General features: G+C 50.8%; 1 protein-coding gene across 2 annotated transcripts in view; it reads left to right on the top strand.

Annotated features, from left to right (window-relative positions):
• GLP1R (glucagon like peptide 1 receptor) overlaps positions 1 to 22,361 on the top strand; it is a 40,491-nt gene that overhangs the window by 5,674 nt on the left and 12,456 nt on the right. For both annotated transcript variants that reach the window (XR_014773816.1, XM_084754006.1), the window contains exons 2-7: positions 1,669 to 1,765; positions 3,024 to 3,131; positions 11,114 to 11,232; positions 11,594 to 11,700; positions 17,884 to 18,037; positions 18,803 to 18,962. Coding sequence is in view for 1 of the 2 variants with exons in the window: in XM_084754006.1 (XP_084610132.1) it covers positions 1,669 to 1,765; positions 3,024 to 3,131; positions 11,114 to 11,232; positions 11,594 to 11,700; positions 17,884 to 18,037; positions 18,803 to 18,962 (745 nt within the window). In the remaining variant the exon portion in view is untranslated. The remainder of the gene's footprint in view (positions 1 to 1,668; positions 1,766 to 3,023; positions 3,132 to 11,113; positions 11,233 to 11,593; positions 11,701 to 17,883; positions 18,038 to 18,802; positions 18,963 to 22,361) is intronic.

The following is a 22,361-nucleotide window of genomic DNA, read 5'->3' as shown; positions in this document are numbered from 1 at the left end:
ATTCTCCAAGCAAATACTGCTGACCTTTGCTCTCAGAAGAACCTGTCCTTCAGGGCAGCCTCACCAGCACACTCACTCCAGAGATGTTGGTGGCATTCAGAGCAAGCTTGACACCACCCCCCCTTGCTTCTGGAACTTTCCATGTCACTAGGAACAAGCACATGTCACTGTGCGTTGTTCTGTGGTGATGTCATGTGAACTAGGACTCTGCTTAAACCAGGGCAGGCTCACCCAGAAATCAGATCTGGTGTGTGTGTGTGTGTGTGTGTGTGTGTGTGTGTGTGTGTATGTGTGTCAGGGTGGGGGCGTGACTAGGACTCAGGGGCCCAAGGCATTTGGAAATTAGACTTTTCATTTCATCACCTGTGTGTAACTTGTGGTTTCAGAAAAATAAACTTCTAGGCTAAAGAAATGGCTCTCAGGGTGCTTGCTGCCACGTCTGACAATATGAGTTCAATCCTCAGGATCCCACATGATTGAATGAGAGAACTGACTTCCACTGGCTGCCACCTGACCTCCACATACACTCTGCACGCTGTGGCACCTCTCTCTCTCTCTCTCTCTCTCTCTCTCTCTCTCTCTGTCTCTCTCTGTCTCTCTCTGTCTCTGTCCCCCCACCCCCGTCTCTCTCTCCTGTGCACACATGCACATATGCACACTCATGTGAGAATTTCCTTGTGTATAAATCCCAACAAGGGGCTCTCTGATCATTTTGACATCTATCACTTCTAAGTGGGTAATATTTTTAATCTTTAAGGATGTTTGTGGGACAAATTAAAAAGCATTACAGCTCAAAGGAAACACTCAGAAATATGCAGAGGGGATGTGCTCAGTGGATTTGTTAGTGGCACACTCTCAAAGGCCAGGGCTGTTATACTTACTTAGGCTCCCAGCCTTCCCTCACAGGTAGGAGGCCATCTCCCAGTGCAGGTAAACTCAAGTGTTCTGGAAATTTTCTGTCTTCGCCCTGCCCTCAGCATCCCCTGGGATATAGAAGCAGGCTGAATATCAGATCTGTGTTGTACTGGAAGAGGCTGTGGGGAGGGAGGGTCTTCCATTCCTAGGGCAGCGACCGAGTCTTGCAGGAGGAGTGGGTGATATTAAGCCCTCAGTGAGACCACATCCTGTGTCCTCGGGTGCTGGAGGTTAGCCACTGAACTAGGTGGATCTGCCTACTGGCCTTGGCTCTGCTTCCCAAGATGTCCTGTGCCTTTGATGGAGTCTTCTCTTGACTCTTCTAGAACAGTTGGAAGCAAGACATCTCCAGGCAGTCTGCATGGCCAGACATCAGGAGGGGAGGAGCCCCAGGCTGTGATGCAGCCCTGTCCCTCAGGAAGTCTCTCCTTGCTGAGGGTAGATGAAGGGCAGATGGGACCATGAATGAGTCACATATTCTCCCTCTGCACTCTCCTTCACCCCACCTCCTCAGGCATTAATCTGTTAGACACTTGCTGGGTACTTCGTACATGTTGGCCTTGCACAGTCCCCTGGGCGGAATAAAGACACAAAAGGCCCTGCCTGGATCCCCCAAAGTGACAGTCACTTCTCTCTTCCCTTCCAGAAGTTCCCAGTGGGCTTTGTTCCACTAGAGATTAAGAGACCAGGAGGATGGGGGAGTGGAAGGGGCTGCTAGAACCACAGGGTCTCCATTTCTGTTTTCCCTTGTAGGGTGCCACGGTGTCCCTCTCGGAGACGGTGCAGAAATGGCGAGAATACCGACGCCAGTGCCAGCATTTCCTCACGGAAACACCGCTTCTGGCCACAGGTGAGTCCGGATGAGCCCTCACGCCTGTACGCCCCGCGCAGCTCCAGGGGAGGCTCTCCTCACCCCAAGTCCAGAGCTGGTGTTGCTTGTCTCTCTGGAATGCTAGCTGCCTGGGGCTCTGTCCCAGGGACCACGTTACATCTTCCCTGAAGCGCTTTCCAGCCCCCTTCCCACCTGTCTTCTCTCAGGAAGCTTTGTGAGAATGCTTTATTGCTGTCTTTACCCCCAGGGCAGGTACCCCACTGTCCGTTTAGTGTTCTCCTCAGCTCCTCCTTAATTGTGCATAGACTGAGGGCCCAACATAGACATTTATACAAATCAATCTTTATTTTTTGAGACAAGAGCTCACGTAGCCCAGGCTAGCTTCCATCTCGCTATGTAGCCATGGACGATTTTGAACTTCTGGTCACCCTGCCTCTACCTTCCAAGCATTGGTGTTATGTGCCTATATACCATCACGCCTGGCTTATGCAGTGCTGGGGGCTGAATGTAGGGCCTTATGCATGCTAGACAAGCATTCCACCAACTGAACCAATGGGAGTCAATCTTTGGGGGAGGGTTATAAGATGGTTTACAGATCACAGCATTGGAGCCAGTTAGGCTTGGGTTCAAATCCTATCTCTGACATATCAGTGACCTGGGGAAGGTCTCCTCAGCCTCATGGGCCAACGTTTCCCTCCCATCTGTGAAGAACAGCTCAAAAATGCCTTATAGGAGCGATCTGTTGAGCCCTTACTATATAGCTTCTTCTATATAGCATATGCTATAGCAAAGTTCCGTGGACCAGGGCATACCTCCATTCCACAGAGGACAGCATAGAGTTGTGAAGGAATCTGCTTAAAGGTCCTGCCCCTGATGCATGCATAAGGTGTCTTTCCTTGGTCCCTGCTCTGAGGGGAGAGTGCTCATCATCCAATGAGCCCATGAGGAGAGTGCTCAGCAACCAGTGAACACCATGGGGAGAGGGAGAGTGCTCAGCATGCAGTGAGCCCCATGGGGAGAGTGCTCAGCATGCAGTGAGCCCCATGGGGAGAGTGCTCAGCATGCAGTGAGCCCAATGAGGGAGAGAGCTCAGCATGCAGTGAGCCCAATGAGGGAGAGTGCTCAGCATGCAGTGAGCCTCATGGGGAGAGTGCTCAGCATGCAGTGAACACTCAACTGAGGTTTGGGGGGTGCAGCTTCCAGTGGTTGGGGAGGAGGTAGGAAAGAAGGATAAATGACAGCTTGGGACTCAGAGATGGCTCTGCTGTTTCTACAGGCCTCTTCTGCAACCGAACCTTTGATGACTATGCCTGCTGGCCAGATGGGCCCCCAGGTTCCTTCGTGAATGTCAGCTGCCCCTGGTACCTGCCCTGGGCCAGCAGTGGTGAGTGTGTCCCTTCTCTGTCCCCAGGACTCTGGAGGAGAATGGGACATGACCTCCCTTCCTTTGGGACCCAGATCCTGTACTGAAAGTGTCCTCAGGCCTCCTGGAGGGTAGCCCACCTGCTTTTGGTCTTGGGGTTGGATAGCTAGCAATGACAGGAGTCAGAACTGCCCGAGGTGTCCTGAGTCTGAGGGGTGTGCAGGCAGAGGTGGAATATGACTTAAAGCAGGAATGAGACCCTCCTGGTCAGCAAAGGGGCAGGAGGGAGGAACGGACCATGGGGCGGGGACAGGAAGAAGGGACCTAGAGGGTGCCTCTGCCTGGTGTGTGAATGCATGTGAGTGTGTGTGTGTGTGTGTGTAAGAGAGAGAGAGAGAGAGAGAGAGAGAGAGAGAGAGAGAGAGAGAGAGAGAGAGAGAGAGAGGAGAGAGAGAGGAGAGAGAGAGAAAGAGAAAGAGAGAGAGAGTCTTTTAAAGGATCACAGAGAACTATGCTCCAGGGCATGGTGGGCTGGTCCCTCAGTCCTGGTCCAGCCTGCAGGGGACACTCTACACTGGGAAAGGTATGATTGGGTGGGTAGGAGAGTCACTCCCCACAGAGCCCCGCAAAGGGCCAGGGTGCTCATGACTGCAGTGGTAATTTCCATGGCTATTGCTCCATCCTAGTCTCCTTGCTGAGGCTCCATAGGGGTTAACAGAGACAAGCATTCTTGCTGCAAGGAATCCCAGTGTCCACAAGGGGAGGAAAGGTGTGTGTGTGTGTGTGTGTGTGTGTGTGTGTGTGTGTGTGTGTGTGTTTTCACATATGTGCAGGTACAATTTTATGTACAATTTTATTTGCATCCACAAGTATGGCCCTCCTTGTAGAAAAGGTGGGCCTTGGGTGGGTCTCAGAGAACGTCCACCCTGACTAGACTGCCTTGTCAGCACACCCTAGGGATCTGCCATTCTCAAGTGTCCCCAGCACATGCTTCTTGGAGGACATGGGCTGGCAGACCAGACACAGACTTCTCTTCAGGATGAAGTATGGTCTGACGAGACCTAGGCAGGTCTTCTAGCCAGGCCCTACCCATCTCTCCTGAGCTATTCAGAGCTATCCGGAGCCTAAAAGAGGCAGGCTCCGAGTGGCTCGGTGGCCCTGTCACTCAGAATTCCTCCGCACCCTTTGCCTGTTGACAGGCAAGGCACTCATTCGGCGCTGCCTATAGCTCTCTGAAGCAATTACTCCTATTCTCTCTATTGATGAGGACGCTGACGTACAGAGATATGACATGGCTTTTCCAAGGCACACAGTTAGCTGGCTTGGCAGACCTGGGCATCAGTCCAGAAGGCTGGGTTAGTCTCTGCACTTCACTGTTTAATTGCTGAGCCAGGCTTCCTGGGGAGCCGGTGCGTGTGCATGCCTGCCTGCATGTGGCACTGGGTCTGGGGACAGGTGAGTGGTCTGAATGACCTCCACTGACTGGCTGGACACACGTTAAGGGCAGTGGGATCCTGCCCTTCCCCTCTGAGCCATGCAGTCCCGTGGCTCTGCTTGTTGATGGCCCGGGTGGCTGTGTGGTCGGGAGTGGTTCCTAGACCTCTCTGTGCTCCGGTTTGTATGCGCACTCAGGGGCTGGGATAAAACCCAGTGATGCCGTTGGGAGGGGATTGGAGATCCTCAGGGGGAAAAACAAGTCTCCATTCATTTTGTTCCCACTTGCCCTACGTGCCTTGGCACCTTCCCGCGTGGCACACACGTTCGCTGCCTCAAAGATTTGGGACCTCTGCTCGGGCAGGCTGAGCCCCTAGACCCCAGGGAGCCAGGCGTGGGACAGAGCCTATCACTCAGCACCAAGCGCCCCCAGCTCTGCCCGCGCTTGCTGCTCCATCCATCACCTTTAATTTTATTTGAGCAGGAAATAGGTCCTGGTGGTGCCCGTTTATGAGCGAACACGGTTTTATTGCTTTCTCCATGAAGATAACGGCCTCTGCACAGGCCCCCTGCCAGCCACCTTCCCTCCCGTCTCACCAGGCTAATTTACTCCTCCCACCTTCTTTGACACCCAGATCACCAACCCTGCCTCCCTCTCTTGACTTGGAGACCCACAGAGGCACCCACTGGACTCACATGATGCTGTCACTGTACCAGAGGGGCTCCCTAACCTCGCCCAGCGCTGTGAGGGATGAGGAAAGGGACGTCTCTGGAGCATTCTTAGTCTGCGACAGGGAGCAGCTAGTGGAGAGGCCTCACAGCATGTGCTGGGGACAAGGAGATGGCAGGTGGGGCCTTGTCTTGGCAAGGGGGGGGTCCTCTAGAAAACATGCCCAGTGGGGGATATGAAAGGAATATAATGGACAGAGCTCAGCACCCCGAAAGGCTTGAGTAGAAGAAGGGAGTAGGCTTGGGGCCAGAGGTGCCCAAGATGGCTGGAGTTAGGCTTCAGAGGCCAAGAAGGGGCAACGTTGTAGCCAGAGCCCCAGACTCCAGCAGGGTAGAGGTGAGAGAGTGATGCCCGGGTTCTTTCCCATCCTAGTGTCCTGTGCCGGTTGTCGCCTGTTGACCAAACCCAGTAATGGAAAGGGGCAAGAGTTGTGCGGTACCACATAGAAGGAGTGAGCCTTCTGGGGTTCAGAGCAAGACAGAGGGGCGGGTGGCCTCACGTAGAACCAAATTCAAACCAATGGCCGTGGCTGAGCTAAGTCCTCGTCAGGAGCTAGGAGCATGTTTGTGTGACATACGCAGGGGAGCTGCATGGAGCTGGAGGGGGGAGGGGGTCAACTTTATGGTCCAAGCAGAGGCAGGTGGGGGAAGTCAGAGACATCAGGACAGGTGACATTGGGGCCAGGCAGGGAGGACGGGCATAGGCACGAGAGGAGGAAGGTGAGTGCTTAGGGGGCACCTCAGACACAGGGCCAAGACCTCAGGCCTCAGAGGTGCTGCACAGTGTCCCAGGAAAACCTTGCAGTCTGATCCTTTTTCCGTCATGGACTTGGGACTCCAGGTAGTGTCGAAAGACCGGATGAGTACCAAGATAACGGCGTAGGGAGGAAGAGTCTGGTCCACGAGAGACAAGACGATGCGGTCTGTGTGTCGGCTGTCTCCGGGCCTTATGGCAGCCCCATTTACTCTCCAGCAGGGATCCGCTGCTTTACATCATCCCAGGCTCATTAGCCGGCCCTCTCCAGGTTCCTACCTGTTTGTTAGCTTAACTCTAATTATATGGGGGCCATAAAATGCTTTTAAAATAGCCTATCACTCGCAATTCTTAGAGCCTCTGACAGGTCGCCTCCCCTGTGCAATGTGGAGCCTGCCTGGGAGCTTTTAGAGCGGGCCGGGGTTACCAAGGGGAGACAGGAGTTCTCGCCTTGTAAAGCTGGGGGGGGTAGTGAGGCCCCCACTGGGACTGTGTGTGTGCCAGACAGTTCCTAAACATGCTTCTCAGAATGGCTTCCATTTTATAGGTGAGGGACTCTGGGAGCCGGGGAAGTGATGTACCACCCCGCCCCACCCCACCCCCAAGTGCCATGGCTGACCTAGAGTGGCACCAGGATTCACACTTGAATCTGGACTTCATAACCCGGCTTCTTCCTAAGTCCTGATGCTCCAAGCTTCTCAGCGCCCCCACCCGGAGCTGACCCCCTCATTGCTACCCTACCCCATCCTGTCACATACGGGGAGAGGTGCCAGGCTCTCTGAGCCTCTGCATCTCCATCTGTGAAATGGGGCCCCTCTGGTCCTTGCCAGCCATCTCTGTTGCCAGGGTGCAGGAGCTAGCAGCTCTCCACAGCGTTGAGTGCCCGCCATCCACGTGGAAGGGCGGCTGTTAGCTTGATTACAGACGCCGTGGCAGCTTCCGGGAGGCGAAGTGTTTAATTGGGGGTTTTATTTCCAGCACCAGGGTCTGACTTAATGAAATATCCCTGGGCCTCCTGGCATGCGGCCGCCTGGTTGTCTCCTTCTATTGACTAGACCAAGCCAAGCCTATGGCTGTGATTGGCCAGCTCCTCACAGGCCAGATAAAGCTGAACTGATAAGCAGGGCTTTGCCCAGACCACCCACCTCCGGCCAAGAAGGGCATTTGGGGACCATGGGCTCAGCCAGGACCCAGATGTGGCTTTTAATATTTGATGTTAATGAGGGCTAACTGACAGATTAACTTGCTGCCTGGGCTTCGCTGGGACACAGTGATCTCTTGACTCTAAGCCAGGAAGGCACACATCCTTGCACACATCGCCTCCCCAACCCCAAGCTGGCCCCGAGCAGAGCCCAGAGCTATGCAGGCTGTCTGGGGGCCACCGTGGTCTGTGTGGGAATCCAAACCCAGGGGAAGAACAGAGGAAAATGGCACCTGGCCACAATTGACTCTTGGCACAACTCTGGCTGCTAATGCTTAGATCCTAGAGGCAGAGAGCTGGGAGTTTGAATCCTGTCTATCTTAGAAGGAGCTAGAATCCTGCTTCCTATCTGCATGATCCTGAGCTTCTTGGCTTCTCAGAGGCTCAGTGTTTTCATCTGTAAAATGGGGTTAGCCATGCCTCCTTGGTGAGGCTGCTATGGTGTTCAAAACTTGATTCTGTGGGTAAATAGTCCTCAGAGACCACAGGTGCAATGCATGTAGGAAAGAAGCCTCCAATAGTACGGTGCCTCCAGTGTGTGCTGTGCACGTAGGGTACGGCACCTATTGTATGCACGTCCTGTGTCTCCTGTGTGCACAATGTACATAGGGTATGGTGCTTCCTGTGTGCCTGGTGCAGGTAGGGTACGGTGCCTACTGTGTGCCTGGTGCATGTCTTTTGTCTCCTATGTTTACAGTGTATGCAGGGTACAATTCTTCCTGTGTGCCAGGTGCATGTAGAGTACAGTGCCTACTGTGTGCATGGTGCATGCCCTGTGTCTCCTGTGTGTACGGTGTATGTAGGGTACAGTGCTTCCGTGTTCCCAGTGCATGTAGGGTATGGTGCCTACTGTGTGCACAATGAATGTAGGTTATGGTGTCTACTGTATGCATAGTGCATGTAGGGTACAGTGCCTACTATGTGCATGGTACATATAAGGCATAATGCCTACTGTGTGCACAGTGCTTGTAGGTTATGGTGCCTACTGTGTGCTGGGGTTTGTGCCAGCTCTGGGAAGAGTCTACTGCTGTGTTTTCTCCCTTCTTCTCATTCCCAAGCTTCCTTTTCCCTCCCTCCCTCCCTCCCTCCCTCCCTCCCCACTTCCTCCCACACAGACAGCCTATGGAGCAGGCTGATACCAGTGTCATTCCCACAAAATTGGCTCAGGTCCCCATCACCATTCTTGGGGGTGCATCTACAGCCCAAAGACAGGTGTGCTATCTACCAGGAGCCTGTACTCCCAGAAAGAAATTTAAGTTTCCATACACCAGATAACAGAAGCAATTGGGGGCCCAAGGGTGGTCCTTCAAGATGCTAAAATGAGGCCGTGTGCGTGCCCTCTGCTGCCTTTACGTGTACCCAGCCATTCTTAAACTCCTTAGAGATGTTCCTGTGCTCAGCTCACTCCTTGCTGCTGGACGTGCTGCCGTCAGACTCTTAGGGGTTTGTTAGAGTCTCCAAAAGTGCAGGTTCCAGGCCGAGGACCTGGCTTAGTTGGCAAAGGCTTGCTGCATGAACAAAAGGAGTTTAGATCCCCAGGGGCGTGCAAAAAGCTGGGCTGGTGGGGTGTGCCTGCACAGGGGCGGGGCTGGCCAGTCAGCTAGTCTAGCCCAGTCAGGGAGCTCCGGGTTCAGTGAAAGATCCTGTCCAAAATGTAAGGTGGTTGTTGGGGAGACACCTGACATCCACCATCAATTTCTGGCCTCCGTGCACATATGCACTTATGTTCACATGTATGTGTCTCAGGGACATGCATGCATGTATACAACACACAGAGACAGACACATACACACAGAGACAGACACACAGACACACAGACATACACACCCACAGACACACACACATAGACACATAGACAGACACACACACACACACAGGCACACAGAGACAGGCACACACACACAGACACACACACTCAGACAGACAGACAGACAGACACACACACACACACATACACACACACATGAGGCTCTTCTAACAATCATAGTGGTACTATAAAGCTGGTTTACTTTGATAACTTCTTTCACCTCACATGGGACCCCTGCTTTAGTGCCTATTCATGAAGGGAAGAGAGAAAGAAGAGGTAAGGTGTGAGGCTGCCCGCACTGGGCAACTGGGTGGCAGGGTTGCTGCTGTTGAGAATAAGGCTTGATTGACAGGTACATGACTGCACTGGAAGAGGGCTGTCACAGGACAGTAAGGTTCCCTGGCACACAACAATGGTCTCAGCAGCTGGGAAATTGGATTTCTGTACTGAGAGGCCCCCCTGGAGGTGGGAGTTCCTTGGGCATGCCACCCAAGGGTGCAGCTGCCACTCTGCTGTGTACATATATTAACTAATTCTTACTGACACCCCTCTAACACTGACCAGCCATGGCCACCAAGGGCTCCTGGTGACTTCTGTATTCTCCCTGTGCCTTTCCACCCACAGTGCCTGCCACCCACAGCCCATAGGTGGCTCTTCAAGTCGTTTGGTCTTTAAAATATTTGTATTACATTAATTTGCTTATTTAGGGGAGGCACGTGTGACAGCACTCACGTGGAGGTCAGAGGGCAGCTTTGTAGATGTTGGTTCTTTTCTTCTTATCACAGGGTCCCAGAGACTGAACTCGGGACACCAGGCTTCGTAGCAGACAACTCTACCTGCTGGTCCATCTCACTGATTTGAGTTTAGTCTGTAGAATTTAAATCTTCGACGGTCAGGCCCTGACTTTGGCTGCCTTCCTCACTGTCCTGTGTTAATTTCCCATTCCTTTAACCACTTTGTCCTCCGACCCCCACCCCTGCTCCTTGGCCCTGGTGAAAGATTTAAGTTCTCCCATAGAGAGGCGATGGGGGAGGCGTTTTCTAGATCCAGTGAACACTCTGCCGGTCTCATGTGGAGTCTGGGGCCAAAAATCACTCCTGTCCCTCATCTCCTAGACAGTAGGGCATGCTGGGCACTGCTCCAGCACCCCGATATTCAAGTGGATGCGAAGAACACAGGTGACAGCACACACCCAGCTCTGTGGAGACGGTGTTGGGTCCCTGTGGATTTCCCTTGGCACTGTTCTTTTCTGGGAGCTGCATGAGGTTAGGGCCCAAATTGCCACCTTCTTGCAGAGAAGCAGGTCTCTCAAAGAGCAGCTTCCTTCTTGAGCATAGGACTAGTGGTTACTTGCAGGAGCAAGCTTTGTCTCCCTATTTGAAGGGGAAAGTTCCCTAAGCAACAGCTAAGACTCTGTTCCTTTTAGAGGTCTTTGAAAGGAAGTCTGAATCTCCTCAGACTGGGCCTCCCAGGGCAGGCCATGCCTCCTCAGGTTAGGGTTCCGTAGGTAGGTTGCTTTACTTCCATTCTCAGGAGTTTGGTACCAGCTTTGGTCTTAAAGCTGTCTATCCCCCAGAGAACGCGGGAGGGCAAAGGACTGAGTCAGGAAGATCAGAAATCATTGAGGGTGACTGATTGGCAGGGCCCCTTCTGCTCAGCACCAGACCTTGTCAATAGTATGGTTCCAGGCTGGGGAATAGGACATTGTGCCTATTTGTCTTGCCTAAAAGCGGGGGACTCACTCAGCTGTGTCTTTGGGTGGCTAGGAGGAGCAGCTGGGAGTGGCTGGGTGACTCTTGAGAACCTTGGTGTCCTCTTGTCATGTACCTGGTCCATTATGGGGTGTCTGTGTGTGTGTGCGTGTATGTGTGTGCATGTGTGTGTGCGTGTGCATGTGTGTGTGTGCGTGTATGTGTGTGCATGTGTGTGTGCGCGTGCGCACGAGTGTGTCCTGTTACTAACTCAGAAGAGTCAGCTCCAATGGAGCAGGGTGTCCCCAGGAGAGGAAGGGAGAAGGCAACACTGGGTGGTCTGCTCATTGCTAGGCTGAGCCTCAGCCACCGTGTGTCCCTGCTCAGTGCTTCAGGGCCACGTGTACCGGTTCTGCACAGCGGAGGGCCTCTGGCTACATAAGGACAACTCCAGCCTGCCGTGGAGGGACCTGTCGGAGTGCGAAGAGTCCAAGCGAGGGGAGAGAGTGAGCTGGAGGGTTCTGAGCCTCGGGAAAGGGGCAGCTAGGTCTCTGCTTCATGGGAGCAGAGGCCCTAGGCTTTGGGTGGGGCTGGCTGTTGTCATGTCATCTGTCTCCCCCCGACCCCCACCCCCCACCCCTGCTTCTGGTGACTCTGACCATCTGCTCTCTGGCCAAAGGTGATGTGTGCTCACCTCGGACGAGGTCATAAATGTGCCTGGACCACTTCCAAAGTCATTTTCCTTCTTGAATCTGGAATTCCAAGTGGGGCCCCAGGTCACTTCAGTCCTCGGACCCTGGAATGAAGGATATGGGAAAAGGAGGCCACCGGATGGGCACACATCCTCATGTCCCTCTGTGTACACAGAACTCCCCTGAGGAACAGCTCCTGTCACTGTACATTATCTACACCGTGGGGTACGCGCTTTCCTTCTCCGCCTTGGTCATCGCCTCAGCCATCCTGGTTGGCTTCAGGTAAGATGGCAGGGTTCAAGACCGGGAGGGAAGGGCACTGTCCTATGCCCAGTTCCCCTGTAGAGGAACTTTCTAAATCTTTCTGGAAAACATGAGGTTGAAAATGTAGGTTGCAACACTGCATGTTCAGTCTAATCTCCACTATGTAACTGTGCGTGTGTGCTCCAAATTACACACACACACACTCACACATGCACATGCATGCACACACACACACATGCACGCATGCAAGCACATGTATGAAATGTGACAGTGGATGGTAAGGTGATGGGAAATTCCAACAAGTCTCATTTATCAAGCAGATAATAATCAGTGAGTATTGACTTGGGAAGCATCAGTGGCTATGGATTCCGCCATCTTGGGGCTTGCTAACCCCAGAGGAGAGTTCTTTCTTGGGTCTAACCCAGCTGATGGGAAGCAACTTCCTTAATCTCTCTGGGGTAAGCGTGGGGAACTGAGTTTAGGGTCAGGAGAATTATGAGGGCAGAAACCTCCGTATATTGATCATCAAGAATCAGAGAGGTGGGACTGGAGAGATGATCCAGTGGTTAAGAGCACGTGCTGCCCTTACAGAGGACCCTGGCTCAGTTCCCAGCACCACCCGTGATTCCGGCTCTAGGGATCCAATGCACCCTCTTTTGGTCTCTATGGGGCCTGAACTCGTCATATGCTCATACCCCAACACACATACACGTAGTTAAAAAATAATAAAAATAAATACTTAACATAAACAGGGGATGTGGTTCCCCTCCTCTTGTCTCCGAAGCCCCCGGTTGAATACTGAGCATATAGTCTGTGGTGGTTGAATACTGAGCGGATAGTGTGTGGTGGTTGAATACTGAGTGTATAGTATGTGGTGGTTGAATACTGAGCGTACAGTGTGTGGTGGTTGAATACTGAGCGTACAGTGTGTGGTGGTTGAATACTGAGCGTACAGTGTGTGGTGGTTGAATACTGAGCGTACAGTCTGTGGTGGTTGAATACTGAGCGTATAGTGTGTGGTGGTTTGAGTAAGAATGACCCCTATAGACTCATGTATTTGAATGCTTGGCCCATAGGGAGTAGCACTGTTAGGCGGCGTGGCCTTGTTGGGGGAAGTTTGAGGTAATATATTCTCAAATTATATATATATGTGTGTGTGTGTGTGTGTGTGTGTGTGTGTGTGTGTGTGCATGTGTGTATGTGTGTGTATATATGTATATGTGTATATACATGAATGTATGAGATTTTATATGTGTATGTGTGTGTGTGTGTGTGTACGAGACACAGTATCTTTTTGCTGCCTGTAGATCTCTCAGCTTCTCTAGCTCCATGTCTGCCTGCACACTGCCATGCGTCCCACCATGCTGATAGTGGACTAAACAATCTCAGGCTGTAAGCCAACCCCAGTTAAATGTTTTCCTTCATAAGAGTTGCCTTGGTCATGGTGTCTCTTTACGGCAGTAGACCGCTGAGACACAGCCAGTGTTCAGTAAGCACCTTCATTGGATGATTGTTGTGTCAGCTGCTTTTATGTACCCGGAGAGATACATGCAAGAGCAGTTTCGTTGTGGAAGGGTTTGTTTTAGCTCATGATTTTGAAGGCTTCAGCCTTGGACTACTTGGTCCTCATGGGATCGGGTAGAAAATTATGGCCATGAGAGTGTGAGTCACAGGGAGCTGTTCATGTCCTGGTGGACAGGAGGCAGGCTAAGTATATCCTTCAGAGATACCCCCTCCTGACTTACTTCCTCCAATTAGGCTCCACCCGCTAAGCGATCGTCACTCCTGAAATACTGCCACCATCCAAATCTACACATCCCAAAGATATTTCATATTCAAGTCATCAAATATTCTTTTATTTTGAACCATTTCAGAGATTCAAAAAAAATAGTGAAAATGCATATAGAAATCAATGCTTAGAACTAAGGCATTGTGAGCTGGGGAGATGGCACAGCAGTTTAAGCTGTGCAATTGCCACATAAATGTGAGGACCAGAGTTCAGATCCAAAGAAAACCACATAAATGTCAGGTGGGCATGGTGGCTCACCTGTAATTCCAGCGTTGGAAGTCCAAGACAGGATCTCCAAAGCAAGCTTGCTAGCCAGGCTACCATATCAGTGAGCTCAGAGTTTGATTGAGAGCCCTTGGGTCGATGAGTAAATTGAAAGAGCAGTGGTGAGCAATGCCTGACATCATTCTCAGGCCTCCCTACATACATGCACACATGTGCACAGATGTCCACATGAAAACATGCATACACAAACATGGGAAAAAACAAAAACAAAAAGCAAAGTAGTACAAGTCAGACATAGTGGTAAACGCTGTAATCCCAGTGCTTAGGTCAAGGCAGGAGGATTGCCACAAGTTCAAGGCTAGTCTGGGTCACATAGTGAGATCCAGGCTAGCCTGAGCTACAAAACAAAGCAAAGCACACCACCAGGCTCCCATGTCCACCCTCAAAGAAGAGCTGTCCCTTGCTTGTAAAGACTAAATTTGCATTCTTTCTCCTTACCTTGCCCTCCTTTGCTAAGTGTCTATAACCACACACTACGACGACAAGGTTTGTGGGTATTTTTAAATGTCCATATCCTGCCACAGTTTCCAGTGGTGGGACTCCAGACGCAGGTAGTCCTATGTCATTAATTTGCGCTGTCCACACTCTGCTTCCCTGACCCCCCAACCCCCCCAACCCCCCTCCCGCCTTATTCCTTTGTTTATGGATATTTGAAGTGTTTTGCTGGTTTTTCCTTCTGAATCACAAACCTTACAATAGAGTCCTCCTGGGATTCCCCCCCTCCCCCCGTGTTTCCTTAGGGCACACCCTCAGAATTGTCGACAATGACCACCTGCCTGGTTTGAGTGTCTTGTTAGCTGCTGTTAGGTTGCTTGCCTGGTGGCCACTGCCAGTTTGTACTCAGGAACCAATGAAGAGGGTGCCCTGTGCTCCCTCGCCCTCCACATTTAATATTTTCAGAATTAAGCACTGCTACTCTATAAAGCTTGTAAAAGACATTCTTATGATTCTAATTTGCTTATCTTTCACCCCTAGAGAGATGAAGTGGATTATGGTTTTTTTTTTCATATTTTAGTCTATGGATTGCTTGTTCGTTGCTTTTTTTTTTTTTAATTAGTTTATTTGGCTTTTCTGGCTTGTTTTAGGGATTCATTATCTGGATATTAGCCTGAGACATACTTACTCTGTGTTTATTTTATTATTCTATGGTGCCTTTTATACCCAGGAGTTGTGCATTTACATGAAGTGAAATTGGTCAACTATCAAGTTTTATTGATGAGTAAAATACATCAATAATAACTATTGATTAGCAAAAGTTAATCTCGTCAATTGATACTTATTTTTGTCACTGAAGATGAGATTTCTTTTTGCTCTCCTGTAGGCAGGCTTTTCTTCTCTTATGGTTACAAAGCCATTCACATCCGTTCCTTCGAGAAGCCACAGTCTTGCTCTACCCTTTGGTTCTTTAGTCCACCTGGAACTAAGTTTATGTCAATGAGGTGAAAAACAGGGATTTCACATACACACACACACACACACACACACACACATGCAGGCACACGTATGCATGCACACACACACTCGAGCACACACACACATACACACTTACACACACACTCATACACTTACACACCATTGTACTGTCCCTTTGCCAAAAGCCTTGGTTTGACACAAGGGTCCCTGGAATTTGGTTTTTGTTGTTTACATCTTTCTCTGCTGGTCTGTTCATCTGCCCTATTCCCAAACCACAGCACCTTGTCTCCTGAAGATTTATTAGAAATTTAAGGTCTCGGGCCAGCAAGTTGGCTCAGCTAGTGAAAATTCCTGCTGCCAAGCCCGCTACCCTGAGTTTGATCCTTGGAATCCACAGTGAAAGGAAAGAACTGACTCCTCCAAATTCATTCCCAACCCTCTGGCCGCCACACAAGTGTTCAGGCATGTGTGGGCTCAAACATATACATATATACTATATATTCATAAAATAAATTAATTAATGTAATAATGTGGGTTTTTTTTTTTCAAGACCGGTTTTCTCTGTGTAGCCTTGGCTGTCCTGGACTCTATTTGTAGACCAGGCTGGCCTTGAACTCACAGAGATCCATTTGCCTCTGCCTACCCGAGTGGGATTATAGGTGTGCACCACCATGCCCAGCTGTAGTAATGCTTTTTTTTTTAAGGGAAAATAAAAATAAGTCATAGCTCTCTGGCCATGGAGATAGCCTAGGGGGTTAAACACACACACTACGCAGTGTGAGAACCCGAGTTTGCATGCCCAGAACCCACGGGAAGCCAGATGTGGTCAGTGGCATGTGTTTGTGACCTGGTGCTCCTGCAGGCACAGAAGGCAGAGACAGGAATACCCAAGCTCAGGGGCCAGTCAGCCTGCTGTGGGGAGTGGGGAACAAGAGTGTCTCAGACAAGGTGGGAAGGGAGGATCAGCACCTGAGGTTATCCTCTGACCTTGGCACGTGCACTCACACTCACACATATGAACATGCACACATATGTACAGGCATCATACATACATACACACAGAGGAAATGCTAACTCTCTCACAGCAAAGACTCCTGTGTCGTGATTGCTTTTCGTGTGTTGATTGTTTTGAGACAGAATCTCATGGAATCCAGGCTAGCTTTGAACTTGCTATGTAGCTGAGGCTGGCTTTGAACTCCTAGTCACCCTGCCTCAGCCTTCCACGTGCTGGGGTTATAGGAAAGCGCCTCTTGGCCATTTACACTATTCCTGACCTTTAGCTATGCTTTGTAAATTTTTTAAATTTTTTAAATTAAATTTCATTTAAATTTTAAATGAAAAAAGTTGTCATTTTATTACAGCTGCTTTGAATCCATTACTTAACATGGGACAGTGACAGTGGCATTTCTATTCATAAGTACAGTGTGACTATGTATTTCCCACTCATTTAAAAACATCTCTAGTAATTTTAAGCCAATGTTGCCTGTAATGATCTTACCCACTCTCTTGTTAGAGATAGTTTTGGGAAACCAGATAGAATCTTATGAATGAGTCTTCAATTTCCTTTTATTGCTCATTGCTAGAATGTGTCGGGGAAGCCGTTGCTGGACTCTTTAGTTGCTACAGTTTATCTGTGCATTGTTCTGGGGGTCTCACTGAAGACACCCTCTCTAAGCCGTAAGCAGCTCTGGTTCACCTCTTCCGTGGCCCTGTTGCGGTGGTCAGATCTGTAGAACAGCCATTAGAGACACAGCTGCTGATTTTAAAGGAAATAGCTGCCAAGTTTCTCCATTAAGTGCTCAGAGAGGCAGAGGCAAGTGGATCGCTGTGAGTTCGAGGCCAGCCTGGTCTACAAAGTGAGTCCAGGGCAGCCAAAGGCTACACAGAGAGACCCTGTCTCAAAAAAAAAAAAAAAAAAAACCTAAACAGAGAAACCCTGTCTCAGGAAAGAAAGGATGATTTTGGCTTTTGTTGGGAGATGGCCTTTATCAAATGAAGTGCCCTTAGATGTCCTGTGTGTGTGTGTCTGTGTGTGTAAGTATATATGTGTATGCTCTGCATGTAGATTGTATACCAAGCATGCGGAAGCCAGAGAAAAATATTGTGTGTCCTGTTCCGTCATTCTGATCTTATTTGCTTGAGCTAGGGTGGCAGCCAGCAAACTGTAGCAATCTCCTGGTCTCTATGCCCTACTCCCCCACCGCAGGACTGCACACTTGGCTTTTCACCTAGCGCTGGGGATCTGAACTGAGGTCCTCACGCGTGTATCACACTCTTCCCCACTGAGCCATCCCCTCAGCCCTGCTACGTGTTTTTTGTTTTTGTTTTCGTTTTTGTTTTTTACTGGAAAGTCTACTGACACTCTACTCAGTTCCTTTTGAATTTCCACCGGGTGCCTCAGACCCACTCTGCAGTCCAGAAACGTCCTGGCCTAAAGAATCAAAACTCCCATTGGGAAAACTGATCCTGACACATAATTGCTTAGTTGAGGGCCTCTTACACAGGCAAGGCATCGGGGATTTTCAAGGTTATGAAGAAGAAGGGCATTCTCAGAGGAAGGAAGATGTGAAGATGTGAATGTAATCCAGAGATGGGCACATGCCTGATGTGTTTGTGGGCTGGTTGGAGGCCCGGTGCTGGCCAGAGGGCCCGGTGCTGGCCAGAGAACTGGTGCTGGCCACCTTGCCAGGGAAGGGCCCTGTTTTCTCCCTTAGACACTTGCACTGCACCCGGAACTACATCCACCTGAACCTGTTTGCATCCTTCATCCTCCGCGCACTGTCCGTCTTCATCAAGGATGCTGCCCTCAAATGGATGTATAGCACGGCTGCCCAGCAGCACCAGTGGGATGGGCTCCTCTCCTATCAGGTGTGTGGTGTGTCCCGGGGAGCCTGGGGAGGGGAGGGCATTGGTGACGGAGTCCACTGCATAAGCAAGAGTGGCTCAGACTTAGCCTTGGGGCATCCCTATGTTATGGGAATCTACCACGGGAAACTCCTAGTCTGATGGGAGAGACACTACACGACAGGGAGCCCCTAGTGTGATGAGAGAAGCAGTCCAATTTGGCGAGTTCCTAGTCTGATGGGAGAAGTCAGTTCATTATGGGAAACCCCTAGTCTGATGTGAGAGGTAACCTACGCTGGGAGGCGTAGTGTGAGGAAAGTCTGATAGAAGAGACATTCATTCCACCATGGGGAGTCCCTAGTGTGATGGGCGAGGCTGTTCAACACATGGAACCCCTAGTCTGATGGAGGAGGCAGTCCACCTGGGGCAGGTAAGAGATTCTGCCATGGCAGGTTCAGTCCGACACACGGAGTTCTTTGCATACAGACCTGCGTTTGAATCCCAGCTCTACCACATACTAGTTAATGCACAAACCGAGACCCCGTCACACAACTTCTCCAGGGCTCAGGTCTCCTCCCAGCATGAGGGCAATAGCAGGTGCTTTCTTCAGTGAACCAAAGCAGAGAGAGTTCCCAGCAGTAGCCCCGGCCAAATGAAAGCTCCGTCATGCTGCGTTAAGTTAACCATAGTAGGACAGTGGCCAGGCCAGGCCAGTGAGGAGTGGCAGGAGGGACAGGAGGGGGCAGGAGGCAGGGCTGCTGGTCCCACGGGACTCTTCTTCGCCCCTAGGACTCTCTAGGCTGCCGACTGGTGTTCCTGCTCATGCAGTACTGTGTGGCGGCCAACTACTACTGGCTGCTGGTGGAGGGCGTGTACCTGTACACGCTGCTGGCCTTCTCGGTGTTCTCGGAGCAGCGCCTCTTCATGCTGTACCTGAGTGTAGGCTGGGGTAAGGCCAACCGTCGTTCACCTCACCACCTCCATGGGGACCTACAGCAAGGGTGGAAGACCTTACCCTACCCCCCCCCCTTTTTTAAAAATAAATCTCCTTTCTTAGTAGATGCTTCCACTCTCATACGCCCACGTATCAGCCCTATGCCCTCACTGGCAACCCTTAGCCTTGCCATCACACCACTAGAAGTCAAGACACTGTCTTCAAGTACCTCTTCTGCTGAAGTCCTGTGGGAGAGCGTTTCATACCCAGTGCAGGGCAACTCGAGGTCCAGTGGGAGATGTTACATCCTGGGCCTCACGGCAGGCAAGGGGTAGGCAAGTGAACAGGGCACGGGCTAGCATAAGGATGCTGTTGTGCTGGTGAAGGGAAGGGCTCAGGAGAGAGCCAAGCTGGGAGAGGAGACCAGCCGATGAAAGGGGTGGACTGCGGATGTGTGCGGAGCCCAGCTGGAAATGTTCTAGCCAAAAATGTCTACTGAGTATCATTGTGCCTTTTTTTTTTTTCTGGAACATTTCTGGTTGTGTTTCTACCTCTCTCCACATGGGAGTCTCCTGGAGGGCGCCGTAAGGGGATGGGGGTGTTGCAGTTTGATTGGAACAGGGCTGGGAGGGTTGGAATCCTACGGTAGCAGGGAGACAGATGGGGACAGCGCCTCCTAGAGGGAGCACTGGATACCTCTACTTGGGACAGATCAGAGGACAGACCTGTGCTTAGTCCTCCTTGATCTGCCCTTGAGCTTTCTTCCTTGTGCCATACTTCAATCCCTGGAGCTATTCTGGTCCCTCCAGCCTTAGCTTCCTGAGACTTCTCAGCTTAGTCACGAGGACTGTGCTTTCTCATCCCGGTCCTGCTGCAGCCCTTCCAAAATGCTGCTTGATGCTGGGAGCATCCTCCTCATGCAAGGTTCCAGGATGTTGCCTCAGGCCCTCTGTGGCTGCTCTCTGGCCCTCTCAGCTCCCTCCACACTCTCCTTGCACCCTGCTTATTTCTTCTGGGGCTGCTAAGCCACCTCAGTGCCGAGGAACTCTAATGGGGTTTAGTGTGGCCCAAGTATTAAGGCCTCTAAGACCCGGAGAGCAACAGAGCAGGCACTGGGTCACAAGAGGCTCCTAGCCTCCTGGCTCTGGGCCTTGTTATCTCTTTGCCAAACACCAGTCTTGGCATCCGCTTTCCCCTTGATCCCCTGTTGGTTCTGCTGAGCAGGATTAGGTCTTTATACAGATAAAAATGAGCACAGAAATCCCTGATGGTCCTTTTTCTCCTTCCTCCTCCAAGACCCAGCCCATCCTACTAGATCTTTCCTTCCTTCCTAGGCCTCTCTATCCTGCCAGGCAGTCCCATTGAGAATACTGATGCTCCCTAAGGGGGTGCAGGGACAGACCATTAAGGAGAACTCAGGAAAGGACTTCCTTTGTGTGGGGGACGGATAGTGTCTGTCCATTTCTGGGAAATAACATCAGCGCTGTTTGTATCTGTCTCCATAGCAACCCAAGGGTAGGGCCAATCAAAGGGATGTGTGCAGAAAAGAAGGGAGCGGTAGGGGTCAGTGGAGACATATGGTGTTCTGGAGGTCTCTAAGAAGGAGATGGGAGAAGGGTGACAGGTCTATCTTGCCTAGCCTACCTCAGGGCTCCTCTTGGGGACATCTTCCCCAGTCAGAACACCTTTTCTTGAGAAACTGAGGTGGAGGAGAGAAGAGATCAGAGAGAAAGAAAGAGTAATAGAGACGTACAGGCTCTATAGCCCTGTCAGGAAGCCTAGGCCAAGTAAGGATGCTGGGGAGCAACTTGTGACTTCCTGTGCAGCTGATCCAGAAGTAAGACCGATGCGACTGTGGGAACGCCCTGGAAGGTATACAACCTGTGCTGTCATCCGTGAGCAACTGGCCACCCTCTGAAGGGAGCTATGCCATAGTGGGAAGACGTGACTTCCCAGGACCTGTTCTGCAAATCTGGCTGCCCTTCTTCCCCTAGCTTGTCCTAGCGTCTTAGAGCCTGCAAGGAGTGTCTCACCTCGGCAGGTGGCAGGGCTGTGCTACTGTTTTGTTATGAGGGCCTTGTTCACCAGGTGTTAAGGAATGAACAAAGCTTGTCGGAGCTGGCTGGTGACACGAGCAAGCTCTCTCATACTGGAGTGCGGTCTCAGAAAGAACCATAGCTGATGGAGGACACACATTGGAAGTTCCTGTACAATATGTGACCCCAGAAATTGCATGTTCTTATCTAGAGGGGTGTCCCTTTACTCACTGATAATATTTATTCTCCCCTATTGGGCATATTCTATGGGGCAGAGTGTGTGCTATGCCCGAGGCCCCTCCTAGGTCACCCCATTATTTGTTCAGTCCAATGAAAGCCTGTTTATAAAACATCATGGATGTTGGAATGGCTGATCTGTGTGAAAACAAACAGGGTAGGGAGAGAGAGAGATAGCTCGCTCGATGGAACTGCTTACTGCACCATTATAAGGACTGGAGTTCGATTCCCCAGAACTCACACAAAGAAGTGATGACACGGCCTTGTAATTCCAGTGCTAGAGAGGCAGAAACAGAAAGATGCTCAAGACTTAGTGGCCAACCAGTTTAACCTAACAGGCAAACTTCAGGTTCCTAGTGAGAGACCCTAACTCAAAAAGCAAATAGACAGAGCCTTAGGAATGATGCCTGAGTTTGTCCTCTGGCTATCACCTGTTTGAGTATGTAGACTTTTACACACACACACACACCCTCAAATATAGACAGGGACACACACACACACACACACACACACACACTAAATGAATGTAATAAAACTTTTAAACAATAGTAATAGTAAAATAAGTAAATGGACCAGCAGGGGGGATCTGATGAACACTGGCCAGGTGTACACTGTTGGGTCCCCCTCCCCTCTCTGAATCATGGGCCAGTGCAGAGATCCAGACACACAAGTTGATCGACACCTATGACTGTGTGAGCCCCAGTGACTTAAAGACACTGATGATGGTGTTTGGAAAGGTTACAAAGTAATTCTGCCTCGGGAGTATACACCTGGGAGAGATGTCCTAAATCCACATATGCACGTGCATGGACCCTACACACACACATGAAACCTGTGTCCACACACCTTCATATGTACCCTCTGTCCTACTTCATACATGTGCATGGCCAACTTGAGAAAGGCACAGGTAGGAGGCACACAATGAGAACACTGGTGCAGAAGCCACTGAGGGTGGCTGGAGTGGGTGTCGGGGTTGCACCCCCAGATCTGCTCCTACCTGGGTTTTTTCCTTCTGGTCTACTTCATCTGCCATAAAAGGATGAACAGCGTGCCTGCCAGTTAACCAGCACAGACTGCGCTCTGGGGATGAGCAAGGCTCCTGGCTCTACCCTGTAGACCTTAGACACCAGCTGGACCATGT

This window comes from Acomys minous (assembly GCF_964271855.1).
Source record: "Acomys minous genome assembly, chromosome: 13".
NCBI lineage: Eukaryota > Metazoa > Chordata > Mammalia > Rodentia > Muridae > Acomys > Acomys minous.
Note: the sequence above shows the minus strand (reverse complement) of the source record. Positions and strands in the feature narration are given on the sequence as shown.